This window comes from Lingula anatina, chromosome 4, assembly GCF_051362555.1.
Source record: "Lingula anatina isolate TDL-2025a chromosome 4, LinAna3.0, whole genome shotgun sequence".
NCBI classification, from domain to species: domain Eukaryota; kingdom Metazoa; phylum Brachiopoda; class Lingulata; order Lingulida; family Lingulidae; genus Lingula; species Lingula anatina.
In genome coordinates this window covers 14,173,166-14,188,198 of record NC_141770.1, presented here as the reverse complement: position 1 = coordinate 14,188,198, position 15,033 = coordinate 14,173,166, and the positions used below count along the sequence as shown (strand labels likewise).

Below are 15,033 nucleotides of genomic sequence, written 5' to 3'. Positions count from 1 at the left end.
TATTGATTTCATTTTCCATCTCTCTTAATTTACATAGAGTACATAATCTTTCAGCTTCCGAAGTTCGTTTATCCGGCGTTCGCAATCACAAACTCTCTGCTCGAGATAACAAACGGCAATTATCATTTATGAGGCTATGGCTTGTGTGCCACTCTCTTTATTTATGGAACTGACCCGAACACCAGTGCTTGCTGCACATTTTTCTTTGGCATAAACTGTGTCAAAGCAGATTACATTCTTGTATCTTAAAATATTTTTTCATCAGTGAAAAGTTTATTTTCACTTATTATGCCAATATACCAAGTATGATAATACATATCTTTGGTACGCTTATTGAAAACTTGGACATACAGCATTGGTCAAAAAGGTTGTCCCACCCCCATTTCCATGTACTTCTTTTTACAAATGATCACCTAACAGCTGATAATTGTTAGAAATAGTGTTTTTTATTACGTATACCGTGTCTAACATGATTAATGGTTAAAAAAATACAAAATAGTGGTGAAAATATACATATTTTATACCATTTAGTAAAATTTATAAGAGGTACCCCCTCAAATCGACTGTTTCACTGTGACTTCTAAAGATGTAAAGAAATGACTATAAAATTAAAAAGACGCCATCAAATGTCACCAAATTCACACACAATTAGCATTAGGGTGTGCTCATTAAAGATCACGTGCCTAACAGCGTGTGCGTCTACCGCGTACTGCAATTATCTCCTGTAGACGGCGCGACAAGCCTTCAACACGGGTTACAATTCTGTTTTGTGGGATATTGTCCCATTCTTCTTAAACAAGTTGGGGGAGTTGGTCCACGTTTTTATGGGGTTGGTTCTCCTTTGCATTGCACACTCCAATACATGTCACAGTTGATTAGTAAGTTTGATATCAGGGCTCAAAGATGGTGGTTCCAACCTTAGACCATTATGTTTCTTCAACAAACAGTTGCCAGGCGAGAGGTGTGAGCAAGTGTGCAGTCATGATAAAGCCTGAAGTTAACCCCAAAGTCAGTTCTTGAAGATGGAATGAGATATCAGCTGAGAATGCTACGTTCAGTGATCCCACAGGCACCTGAACCTGGCCATCCATCACTGGAAGGAAGTTAATTTTGATGCAGAATCAAATTATTTCTTGTATCCCAACGATGGTCAAAGAGGGTCCATAGACATGTTAAAAAATGCCTCTTGGAAGGGTGTGTGCAGGATAATATCGCCTGAGGTGTTAGATCAATCCGCATTTGGAGAACATTCCAAGCCCATGGTATTAGTACATTGTTCCTTTTGGAACAAAACGTAACAGGGGCATTTTGATGTAACATTCTCAACAGAAATCTCACTCCATTTGCAAGAGGTGACTTCACGGATACTACTGGCTTCATTGTGACGACGCACTTGCTCACAGCTCTCGTCTGGCAAACGATTTGTTGCAGAAACACAGGGCTCTGAGGATGGGACAACCGTCTTTGAGTCCTGATATTAATCCTATTGAGCACCTGTGGCATAAATTGGAATGTGCATTGCAGAGGAGAACCAATTCCTAAATAATCTTGACCAATTCCGCCACGCTCTTTAGGATGAATGGGACAATATCCCACATAACAGAATTGTTACCCATGTTGAAGGCTTGTCGCGCCGTCTACAGGAGATAATTGCAGTACGCGGTAGACGCACACGCTGTTAGGCACGTGATCTTTAACGAGCACACCCTAATGCTAATTGTGTGTGAATTTGGTGACATTTGATGGCACCTTTTCAATTTTATAGACATTTCTTTACATCTGTAGAAGTAACAGTGAAACAGTCGATTTGAGGGGGTACCTCTTATAAATTTTACTAAATGGTATAAAATATGTATATTTTCACCACTATTTTGTATTTTTTTAACCATTAATCATGTTAGACACGGTATCCGTGATAAAAAGCACTATTTCTAACAGTTCACAGCTGTGGGGTGATCATTTGTAAATAAAAGTACATGGAAATGGGGGTGGGACAACCTTTTTGACCAATGCTGTAATAACGATTCGTTATTATGTCCAAGTTGAAAATGAGAACAAAGTTTTTCTCAGCATTATGTTAAGTCTAAATAACCGCCCACCAAAAAAGAATAAAGTTATATCTGGTGTAGCAGTGGGATCATAATTTTTATTTCACCAACATTTCTTTGGGCAAGATTCTGTCAGCAATGTTCAGTATTTCAATCTAGAATTTCATGGTCCCTGACTGTACTCTGAAAAGGTCGGAATATCACCTCGAACTGCTTGGTTGCATGTTTTTGACTAAAGCCCTAAACGTTGTATGCAGCATTGAACAATATAAAATAAAAAATAAGATATTGCATTGCTAATACATATGGCTTTATTTTTGTTCCCGCCAGACGCCTTAAGGTGATATTCTTTGTCAATGTTTTTTCGCTGACCATAAAAATGAGAAAGTGAAAACAAGGATATAAAGGAAATTTAGTTTATGGTAAGTGATGTGAAACTAAAGAATATGCCAATGCACATGCTGGAGGTAGCCGGCGTTACAGGAATGGAAGTCCGCTAGAAAACGCTGTCCGCTTCCCATTACTTTGTGAAGATGACATTCTTCCTATATACTAACCCTATACTTCCCATTACTTTGTGCAGATGACATTCGTCGTATATACAAACCCCAATACTCCAATTAACCCTAACCTTTACTTATCATATGGGAGCCCGGACTACCATTGCTAGGACTACCGTTCCTGTGACACTGGCACTTGCAGACTAAATTGTACATATGTTAGTTGTGTTTGCTATGCTATATGCCAAATTATTTGGATACGAGAATGCACGGATGTATTCCCGCCAGCCTTGTTCTATTCCATAAGAGCTTGCAGCTTCAGGGCAATACATGTTTATCCGTAAACCATACATACCCGTGGGAAAATATTTTGACATTTATATGCGACATACATTAGTGTCTGTTTTACCATGACGTAATCCTGACTATTTGTTTCGGCGGAATTTCTGGAAATCATCGCTAGCTAAACTCAATGGAAGTTTTTTTTCTTGAAGTGACAGACCAGTTAGTAATATCATTTCATTTCACAACCACCATGTTCAGTTGAGTAAATTATTACAAGTTTTGCAATTCCGGAGTAAATACCAGTAATTGAACCACAAACCCGGTATATGGTAGCTATATTCAAACAGCAGATTGATAAAGCACGGTATATTCAACACATGCGATAACTGACATATTGAAATGTTCGAATATGTATATTTTCTTCTCTGTTTTCATCTCAGCATTAAAACTAAACACACTTCTTGTATATACGTCGACAAGCGTCTTTGAAACAGTTTTCTCCCAGGCAGAGGTCCTTGCTGTTCCCGTACAGTTTTTTGTGCCTTTCAAGATTGGAATAATGTTTCCTCTGAACTTCCATGCAACGGTGATCCCAGCTCCAATTAGTATCAAAAAACTTAAACAGATCTAGATGGAGTTTGCTCCGGTTGAGGCTTGAGCATTCAACAGGGCATGAATCAAAGCCTCCCGAATAGCATAGCCCTTCCATAAGTGCCAGGTTTGATAGGTGCACAGGGTCAGGTTTCTTCTTTCCACTTTGGTTAACTAAAAGTGAAAATGAAAGAAATGACACTTAACATGGTGTAATGACATGAAAAGTAATCTGTCTGGGTGTGTGGTTACCATAAGCACAAAAGGTGGGGCCGATGCCCAAGCCGAGAGGTTTTCGCTGATTGATACGTGTGTGTGTGTGTGTGTGTGTGTTTGTTTGTGTGTATGAGAGAGAGAGAGAGAGAGAGAGAGAAGAAAAAGGAGAGAGAGAGAGAGAGAGAGAGAGAGAGAGAGAGAGAGAATAAAATCTGATATCTAGTCCCATGTGTTTCGGTTGAGTAAAAAGACAAATTCATTTTAAATTATTTTCCATTTTGAACCAAAACATGTTAAAACATGCCATTTGTTTCTGTAACTATTTAACTATTTATACATTAACGAAAGAGTTTCACTTTTAAGTCATTCCCCATAAACAATAACTAATTGCGTAAAATCTGTTTTTAAAATTTTGTACATAGGTGCAAATACTCACAAAGAGAATGCCCGGGAAATTGTTTCAGTTGGCCCTTTTATATGTGGCTAAGCCATGAAATTTTACCCATAACTTTTTTTATAACATCTCCTTTTTCTCTCTATTGACCGTAGTCTCGGTTTTGCACAGTAACTTCCCCCCTCAGTACTACATGTATTTATAATATAATAAGTATACCTAATATACTATAGGGCGGGGTGTGGTAGCGACCATGTATTGCCACCCGCGGAAAGGGCTGCATTTCTTCCGGAGTGAAGTGTTCCTTGTAGTAACTAAATGACACTTTACCATCGCCACTTCCCTCTTCTTCGGAGATATTTCCATGTGGGTGACTCTGCAGATAAAATCTATACTCGTTACGATGGAAAAGGTATATATACTGGCACATGAAATGAAAGTGGGCTGAAAACTTGTCTATGGTGTAAATATCATCTCTGTATATAGCATCGAAAGATTTGTGGTATTTTTTCTCCAAATAGTGCCTAAGTTCGATTATGTGCTTCACTTTAATTACAACAGGAAAATATGTCATACACTGCATCACTTCTGGAGTTCCATATAATTTTTCCGTAAACTTAGCGGCTTGTCGAAAGATGAAACTCGTGAAATTGCCGATTATCCCAAAGACGACTGGTTTCCCATCTTCAAAGAGCAATTCTGGTGTTACCATGGTAACAAATAAGGTGTCTGTGTCAACAATGCCAACGTACTCGGCATCGGTGTAGTTCTCGGGATAGAAGTTGGACCACTGCTGCCGATGATAGCCCATTTTACGATAAATGTGCGGGGCCGGATTTTCAAAATGGACACTCGGGTACGGATAGCGCTTGGCAATTTCAGCTCCTACAATGTGGTCTTGCGGCGATTCGTTGTCCAGTACTACAACCAATTTGATCTCATCCGGCCAAAATAGGCGCATGCTCTCAACAAGCATACCATCATAGGGGGGTAGCTTTTTTGAAAACATCCTTACCATAAGCACAAAGTTTGGGACGGTTGCCCATGCCGAAAGGTCGTTCCTGGTTGAAAGGTTAATGCCGGGCCAATATGAGCCACGGTCTTTGGAGATATATAAGACACAGCACAGAAAACCGAGGGTCGCAGCGGCAGTCGTAGTTTTGATGATACGTGCAGCAAGGTAACTGTTGGCCAACATCGTGAAAAGCGATAGTTCGGTTGAAAGTTTCTACTCGCCGGCTGCACTCAGCTTTGGAAGTAGTTTTTTTTCCTTTGTTCACTTTCAGTTGTACACAAGAATAATAAAAAAACAAAATGCTATAGTGAGCTTATGTAACCGTGGCCATAAACGTGAATTGCTACGGGCAACGAAAGCCGATATTCACTGCTTGTACACTTACGATGACCAGCCAGACCCAATATAGAGGTGCAACTGATTTCACAGGCATGCTCTTAAAATATGAAGTGCACAGATTACAAACTATGTTTGATTATTTTACGGTCCCACATTAAGAAGTTTGTATCAAAGTTTCAGTCTATTAATTCATCGTTTAATCCCAAAAAGGAACATACCTTATTGTCAATTGAAAAACGCCCGACTTTGAAAACCCAATCATCACTAGTTTGGTTCTTTTATTTTTCTCCTTCAAGTTTAACATTGTAAAAATTATGATGATCTTCTGTATAGAACAGTTCATTGTTTTTGGAACGACTTAAGTTTGCTTGTCACTGAATATAATCAAAGTAGGGAAACTACACTCTCCTGACAGTAAAATAAACCTTTAAATGTTAATTTAAAAATAACTACTCCGTCGTGGTCCATATGTTATATCAGAAATGTCAAACTATCATGGAATCACAATTTAGTTTTCACTCAGCAACAGAAAACCCTGTTTTCTTTTGCACCAAGTACTTGGGCAAGACTAAACTTTCTGGCAATGTTTCTGGGGAACACACGTTAGCCATGACGCAAAGCCCCTTAAGTTACAGTTTGAATATTTGAAAAAACATCCAAGTTACGTCATATATGATTTACTATGACTGAATCACTACAAAATATATAGGAAAGCGATATATAAAATTTTTAATGATATGGAGCGGAACATTCGTTCCCGGAACAAAGGTTACCTTACATGGTAAAAATTAGATGTAGATATAAAGTTGAGACAGCCGTGGATTTAGCTTTTAAAGTCTCATACTGCAGCGGGGCTGTATCCTCCCCAGGGAGGCTAGGGCGTCAACACTCAGATTGTATCAGGGTCAAAAAGACCAGGCGTCTGTAAACCGCGCTGCTGAGACGCATCTGTAGTGCTGTGTACAGGATATGAATTTTACTTTATATTGTAACCCGGATGGTTACTTAATTGTGAGCGGGTAGCAAACTTGAAAACACCGAAGACATCAATGGTATCTCATGAAGATCTTTACTTGTTGACGGGCTACAATCTGGCACGCAGGCAGGGACAGTCACGACGATCTCCCGGGGTCTCTCTCTCACTAACTGAGAAGCCCTCATTTTATAGGGAATCGTTCCAAGTCCTGCGTGCCCAATAACTATTACTAAATGTGTGTAATTTATAGGAATAATAAAGGAACTAAAGGTAACATACGTGATTAATAGGAAGTATGAGAAAACTAAATACAGGGACTATATTACATTCCATAGTAGCCCTGAACACGGATATGTTCTCCGGGTAGGAAGGTTACATAACGCTCGGACCTGGGAATGGCCTCAACTGAAATTTCCCCAGGTGTAGTGACTGTTTTTGGTGGAAGAGATCAAAAGAGCGAAATGACTATAATGAGGCCAAAGTATTTCTACAATTCTAGAGTCGGCACCGGGTTTCCATTTTCTGTCATCTGAAAGGGGTGTATCTTCAATTACTTAAATAAATTACTCTACTGAGATTTTTGTTTCTAATTTTGGTTTCTCTTCCGTGATTGAAAATGTGATTTAAAGGCAGAGACAAATTGTATAACACTACCGTGAAGGTTACATAACGCTCGGACCTGGGAATGGCCTCAACTGAAATTTCCCCAGGTGTAGTGACTGTTTTTGGTGGAAGAGATCAAAAGAGCGAAATGACTATAATGAGGCCAAAGTATTTCTACAATTCTAGAGTCGGCACCGGGTTTCCATTTTCTGTCATCTGAAAGGGGTGTATCTTCAATTACTTAAATAAATTACTACCGTGTTATATCATATAAATCGTGTTATATACGGTAGTGTTATACAATTTGTCTCTGCCTTTAAATCACATTTTCAATCACGGAAGAGAAACCAAAATTAGAAACAAAAATCTCAGTAGAGTAATTTATTTAAGTAATTCACTACACCTGGGGAAATTTCAGTTGAGGCCATTCCCAGGTCCGAGCGTTATGTAACCTTCCTACCCGGAGAACATATCCGTGTTCAGGGCTACTATGGAATGTAATATAGTCCCTGTATTTAGTTTTCTCATACTTCCTATTAATCACGTATGTTACCTTTAGTTCCTTTATTATTCCTATAAATTACTCTACTGAGATTTTTGTTTCTAATTTTGGTTTCTCTTCCGTGATTGAAAATGTGATTTAAAGGCAGAGACAAATTGTATAACACTACCGTGAAGGTTACATAACGCTCGGACCTGGGAATGGCCTCAACTGAAATTTCCCCAGGTGTAGTGACTGTTTTTGGTGGAAGAGATCAAAAGAGCGAAATGACTATAATGAGGCCAAAGTATTTCTACAATTCTAGAGTCGGCACCGGGTTTCCATTTTCTGTCATCTGAAAGGGGTGTATCTTCAATTACTTAAATAAATTACTCTACTGAGATTTTTGTTTCTAATTTTGGTTTCTCTTCCGTGATTGAAAATGTGATTTAAAGGCAGAGACAAATTGTATAACACTACCGTGTTATAATATTTTTACTTTTTTCGTTTTCTGAGGCGGGGGGGGTCTATACTTCTTGCCAAGGCCAGGCATGCTGACTTAGGAAGCGTTCAGATAAACTCATCGTGCTAGCTGGATCGATCCAACTCTGCAGGGATTCTCACTAAAGTGCAATCACTGTAATCAGCTCAATTGCCTGACATGCCTCCTTGAGTAGCTTAGTGTCTGGCACGCCTAATCTAGCTCTTATGTGGTAATTAACGATAGTCAATTACACCCTAGTTTCTCAAGGGGGCGTGCCAGACAATTAAGCTCATAAAACCGAAAGCACTCTAGCGAGAAGTCCCGCAGAGTTAAATCGATCCAGCTTGTACGCTGGGTTTATGGGAACGCAGTCTTAGCCCCTCTCAAGAAATGAATTTTACTAGTGACATTTAAAGTTAGGGCTTTGAAGCTTGAAAATGGGTACTCTGTGACCGTAGGGTGCGCTGGTAGTCTGTTACAAAAATGCATAGCCTGATTTTGTATAGTTTTTTAGTGGCCCCCTAATATCGAGGGTAGGGAATGGGTCTATAGATGAACGCACACTGCATGCTTTAAATGCCCGCGACACAATTGCTTTAGAGAAGATTTGTGTCAGCAGGACCCCGAGAGGATATAGTACCAGATTCATATATTCTCCGTTGCCACTGAATAAAATTGTGTTCTAGCGTGGAAATATGTCAGTTGCAATTCAATTTTGGTGGCTTCCGTTTGAAATGTTATGTTGAATTATTGGCTGACGCTGTTAATAAAGCAATCAACTGTGAGCTCATTAGTTTTGTTAACCGCCCCTCGAACATGTACAATTTACATCCATCTCCATATTAAAGATTTGCGCAGCCTTTTCCCTTTTGTTAATTCTCGTACAATGCACTGTTGACCTGTTCACCGTGCCAGCATATTTTGTTTACTTTAAAAACTTCCCCGTTTGCCTTAATTTACGAACAATAAAGTCCTCATGCTCTATTTACTTTTAAAGCTTCCCTGTTGAGAATGTTTTGCGATTGCCAAATATTTCAAACCTCATATGCCGTGAGAACTGGCGCGGTACATCTAGTTCTGCCAACATCCTATCTGTTTCGATCTCGGAGTCGAGCAACTTATGTCATTTCTTCTTATGACTCAATAAAATCACGAGTGGATACAAGTTAAAGAAGGCCCTTATATTTTCAGTGTATTTTAAATGCAGTGTATGACCCTCTCACGCGGCCTATTCTCTCCTCTTTCCCCATCCAGCCTATCTCAAACACACCTGTATGCAAATGAACACCTGTGTAATTTGAGCCAGTATATATTTTTTCTCTTGAATGTGCATTTTGTCCTGTAATCTCTTATTTGCTTATGAGTACTACATGTACCAGATGTATAATGTATTTGAATGAACCTTCATAATGTGCAAAATTAACATATGTAATTGTTAGGCCATAGCCTTTGTCACACACGTGTTGAATCGATAAAGATTGATTGTTTGGTTAAAATAGCCGATAGTTAGGGTGCAGCTTCGCTGAACCATCAAAGGTCAGCATGAATCGTTTTATAAAAATTGTTTACTGAAAACAAGTAAAGAAAAAATGTGACACACCTGCTTGTCTGGGTTTATTACGCACGGTGTGCAATATTTTATTAGTACTTCCTGGCTGTCTGTAGACATGTCTGTGAATTGTATCATTGTATCACCAGGCAGGTCCAGGGAGTGTTTCCAGAACAACTGACCGTCACAGACCGCAACAACAACAAAAATAAAACATTTAAAAATTCAACTTTCCTTGTTCCTCGGTTTTAAGCCCCGGGAGCAATTTGCAATGGTCATGACAGTTATTTTCACTGTTAATGGTGACATTTATTAGAATAGTTTATTTGCCTTAAAACAAACTGATATTGGTACAAAGAAACAACCAGTAAATACAAATATAATACAAAAGGCGGCAGTGATGGCAGTGAAGCCCAAAAACCTTAGACGTCTCTTAAAACAGGCATCGGGATATCACAAGGTGTGTCTGAGAGAAGGGGGTGACCAAGGGGGGGGGGGGGGGGGGTGATCGACTATTTGTCTTAAATTGTTTTAACTTAAGGCTGGACGTTGACGCACTGATAGATATATTTCGCCATATATCATGGATCATATAAATGCCTAAAATACACCATATTTGCATCCCTATGTACATGTAATATCCGTAGTCACAAATTATATGTACCCGCAAATACACGCACCAAAACAAAATATAAGAGTAGTTATCGTCAGAGGAAACATCACTTGACAACAGATTCGGCAAAACTTGTGAATCAGATGACCTGGCATGGATATACAGCTAAGTAAGCAGTTGGGAAATCGAGTCAAAATTTTTGAGGATTCACTTTTGAGTGTTTAAAAGAATCTAACTGATTCTTCACTTGAAACTCCTTCACCTGAATAATTCCTCTATGTTTTTGCGTTTTTTCTTCTTTTCCGGTTTTCCTCTTCTCCGTTTTTTCGGCCATAAACTCGTAATATTTGCTGAAATTATTAGCAATGATTGCGATGGGCAAGCCCATCAAAATGATTCCAAAAGTGGCTGCCAAAGTGCCAACTATGTAACCTGCAGACGATTGGGGATGAGTGTCCCCATACCCCACGGTTGTCATGGTGATAACGGCCCACCAGCAGCCAATCATTATATCACTGAAATATCCATTCTCTTCCATTATCTCCGCGTAATATATAATGGAGCCAAATATCGACATACCTATCATTAAAAATGCCTCCAAAAGTACGAGTTCCTTCCAGCTGGCTTTTAAAGAAAGCAACAAAACCCTCAAGCCGTCGTAATACTCGGCTAATCTAAATAACCTCAAAATCCGTAATACTAAAAATAATTCAATTATCCAAAATAACGTTATATATGTATAATTTTCATACAAGGCTGCAGCGAAGAAAATTCCTTTTACGACGAGATCAACGTAACTTGGTATAAGTGCCAGCAAGTCCAAAATCGCATAAGTCGAACAGAGAAAGGCGCATTTCTTTCTCTCTGCGGTCAGACGTAAAATAAACTCTACTGTGAAAAATGCGACACAAATATATTCAAGAGCGAATGCAAACAAGGGTCCCGTAGTGGTGATCCTCATGCTTATCTTCTCATTGGTGATATTCATCGCGGAGATGGAGTTCTGTAACCTCGTCATGACATGTTCCCTCGTAGTGTAGGGCTGACGCAGAGACTGGGAGGTGTTGATCATCATAACGACGATGCTCAAAATTATGAGTGAAAATAACACCAGAAAAAACACCTGAAATGAAACGGAGACTACCTCATGGACAATTTAATTACAATTAGACCTTAATTTATTGAATTTCTGTACTTTTTCTGTGTAATGCTCGAAGCTCATAAAAAATTCAAATGATGTCGTTCAAACAGAAACTTTGCAATACAGATAGGCAAACATTACAAATATTACAAATTTAATGTCGTGAAGAAGGTGAAATTGAAGCTTATACGACAGGTATATCTACAAGAAAAGTGTTTTAGCAACGAGACACCTTTTCTCTGGTGGAAATTGAGTAGAAATAACAACTTCGTAATAAAAAAAGGTGTGTTTTGCTTATGCACAAGAGTTGCTGATAATATTGAGCGGCGTTCTTTTGAAAATTAAGTTAAATAACAAAATACACAAAAATTCTCAAAGAAGTTACTCTCAAAATGTGCCGTGGTCATTTTGAGAGGAAGAAAGAATTACAGTTTCACATGACAGATCAGAGTGAAATCAACCATACCATGGCCGCTTTGCTGGATCTTGGTTTGTTCAAGAACAGCCACAGCTTTCTTTTTGTTCTGTCGGAGCAGCAACATCCTCCAGTTTCCTCTCCATCAACCGGCCATACGTCATCGACAGACCTCCGACTAAACTCCTTTTCGATCGCCGTTTTCTCCTGGAGTCTGCGCTTATATTGCCCCAATTTGTGAGCACAGCATGGGGAAACAGCTTTCCCCGGAATCCCCCAAAACACGAGTTCCTGACGCACAAACTCCCCGCAAACGCCGAGCGGAGCGTGCAGTTCACCAGAGCGGTAATAGTCCAGGACATAATTGAAAACTTTGGGGTTACGATCAAAGTGATATTGCTTGGTGATCGCGTCGTAGTTAGTGTTGTTTAACACTGCCCTTGCCAAGGTGGTGTCAGAGTGCCGGGAATCCAAGATGGTTGTAAGCGACATCCGGAACACTTTACCCCCGACATCGATGACAATCATGTTATCGTCAGTTGACTGTCCCTTTAAATTATCCGTTGACACAATCGGATTCTTTGCTTGGAACATGTCCCTTTTTTCGTTGTCACGGTGCTGGGTTGGTATAGCGTCAAATACCCATTAAAAAAACCTGAAATGTGGACCGGGGAAAATGTAATAACAAGTTGGCAACACTGTCTTATGGAATGTGGGTCAAGGAGGGCACATTTTCATGATCGCAAACGTGACAGCCCTTTTTAGTTGGTTTACATAAAAGTAATTACAATGAATATCTACATTATTCGATTTAAAATCAAAGATTATGAAAACAAATTTATCATATTTCATTTTTTTTTCGGTAACAAACCTTTTTTTTTCTTAAATCGCTATTCTAACTGTATTATTTTTCCCATTCCAATAGTCATTTAAGCATTCGATTCCATGTACTTCGCGAATAGTTTTATTACGTATATGTAAAAGTTTTAATATAATGTTATTTATCTTGTTTTTTAATGGAAAATTATAACAAGGGACCAGATCCTTTGCCAAATTTCCCGACGTTGAATACTTGGTTTGTTCGCAGAAATTATTTAATCAAAACAGCACACCCTGCATTTTTTCAAATTAAAGTCTTTTTAAAGTCTACAGGTAATTGTACGTTTATTTTATCTTTGTTCTTTGATGACGTATTCCACATTGAGATTTCTAAAATAACAGATTAAAACCTTACCAGATGCGAAATATCAGGAATGCACGTACCAGCACGGGTTGCATGATTGTTGCTCTCTCTCTCTCTCTCTCTCTCTCTCTCTCTCTCTCTCTGATCTGTTCTAGGAGGGTGTAACTGCACGTCGACGAGCGCATGCACGTGGACGAGAGCGTGCATTTCAGCTATACCTAAATCAATCTGCCATGATTATTTCTCCTTTCATAATTTATTGATAAAAATGACATTATCTAAGTCAATAATATTCACAAACTTACTGGGGTGCCGTGTCTCCGTCTTTATTTGACGTTGAAGACAATTACATGCGGACAGAGAAGCCCCTTGTGCCAGAATAGTTCGATAGCAATTAAAAGCGAACAAATGTTTGTCAAGGGCAGCTTTTTAATATTTTATGAACGTTACGGCATGAAGTATCATTTTCTTTTTGGAATCGTTTCACTTTGAAAAATATGAACAATAAATGTTGAAATGTTGCAATGGACTAGTCCGTGCATTATTTAATGATACGTCCTTTCCAGCCTTTGATCAAAAGGATAGAATTTATGGTTTTATTGTTGATTTTAGCAAAGGTGCGCATGTGTGTGTGTGTGTGGGGGGGGGGGAGCTGTGGGCACAGGCATGCTACACGGAATTGAGTTCTTACAGGCGCTAAATAGTTGTATTTTAACCAGAAATCGAAAACAACAACCATTCAAAAAACCGCAATCGCAGATTAAACCACCCAAAGTCCGAGGACACCATTTTTATCAGTTCATTTGTATGTAAGTCCTTGCACCGTAAGTTGAGATACGTATAATTTAGGAAAATGAAAACAATGTTTGTAGAAAAATAAAACAATATTTAATTTAATTTTAGTTACGAGGATCCGCAGAGTTACTGTAAACACCGTTAAACACAAGGATTGCAAGTGAAATAAATATTAAATAGCCAAAGTTCACGTGTAAGCAAACGCCATATGCCGTTTCTCAGGCATTTGTCAATATCTGTCCTCTTCTCCTTTCATGATTGTCATCAGATGTGATTCTAATTGTCCCTAACATTAATAATGAACGATTTGTTTTGCATTAGATTTTGCAATTAAGCAACGTTTTTCATCGACCCATATACAACTGTACTCGACTAATCTCTTCTGCATACCCTGTACCAGAATCACAGAGAAGGATTTTTGTCATGAAGTTGTTGTCTTATCTTTTATTGTTACGCGAGGTAGTAAATTAAACTCTGTTATAATCTTTCACATTATTTATTAACTACTTTCTATTTGGTCCCCGCACCGCTTTCTTTCCATTTCTATTTTTACCTCATGCTTTCTCTAGCGGCTTTCTCTCCGTTTACATTTCAGTTGTATAAGTATCATTAGAGCATGCCAATCAACTCAGTTACTCTACAAAACACTCCCCGCTCCTTATTTACTCATGGCTGTCAATTACTAACATTACATTTTCACTAGGCATTCACAGATATTCCTCTGGCTATTTAGTGCTCTTCTCCTCACTGTTAGTCGAACATTTTTGTAAAAGAATAATTATTAATTAATTAATAATTGAAAGAAAGAAAGAGAGAAAATTGCGTCTAAACCCAGCTGGTCTCTTTAGATAGTACTTTTAAATATTCTCCCCAGGGAGGCGAGTGCGTTAACATCCAGTCTGTACGTTGTATCTTGGAACAGAAATGACCCGGCGTCCAATGCAAACCGCCCGGAAAAAAACATATTTGTAGTGCGACATATAAGAACTGAAGTTCAATTTTGTACTTTAAATATGTGTGTCAGTTCAAACTTTAACTCCGGTCTGAGTGTTGGGAGCTTTGAAGTGGCCATACAGTGAGTGACGTTAAGTCTGAAATGGGCCCCATATCTCGAAAGCATCGCGTATTGCGAATCGCTATATCAAATAGAGTCTACAATGTATTACATGGGACGAGTATGGGCGAGTTATGGAATCGAGACGCTTGCGCACGTGCGCAACATAGCGAACCTTTCGAGATACGGAGCCATGGTCCTGACCACTAACAGCCAGTGGCAGGACTCCCGTGATCTCTTCTACACATTAAGATTAATTTTTGGTTGCATTGAGCGCATTCAGAACAAGTTCATCCGCTGACTCACAGATCCTCGGACTAAATATGGCCGACCCTACTTAAAAGCAATGCC

The 15,033-nt window shown here is 39.0% G+C and overlaps 1 protein-coding gene across 1 annotated transcript; it reads right to left on the bottom strand.

Annotated features, from left to right (window-relative positions):
* Window positions 1-9,807: 9,807 nt before the first annotated feature.
* On the bottom strand, window positions 9,808-12,291 carry LOC106172453 (potassium voltage-gated channel protein Shaw-like). Its single transcript, XM_013553179.2, has 2 exons — window positions 11,702-12,291; window positions 9,808-11,217 (listed from the first exon to the last, which is right to left on the bottom strand). Exons 1-2 carry the CDS (start codon window positions 12,242-12,244, stop codon window positions 10,285-10,287), a joined length of 1,476 nt encoding a protein of 491 aa, XP_013408633.2. The 5' UTR covers window positions 12,245-12,291; the 3' UTR covers window positions 9,808-10,284.
* Window positions 12,292-15,033: the final 2,742 nt, after the last annotated feature.

Bases quoted from the DNA above. Each gene is read 5' to 3' on its own strand.
- LOC106172453 (XM_013553179.2), bottom strand. From the start codon at position 12,244: ATGTTCCAAGCAAAGAATCCGATTGTGTCAACGGATAATTTAAAGGGA. The intron at 11,218-11,701 runs GTATGGTTGATT...GTTTCATTTCAG, and splicing joins GATCCAGCAAAGCGGCCATG to GTGTTTTTTCTGGTGTTATT.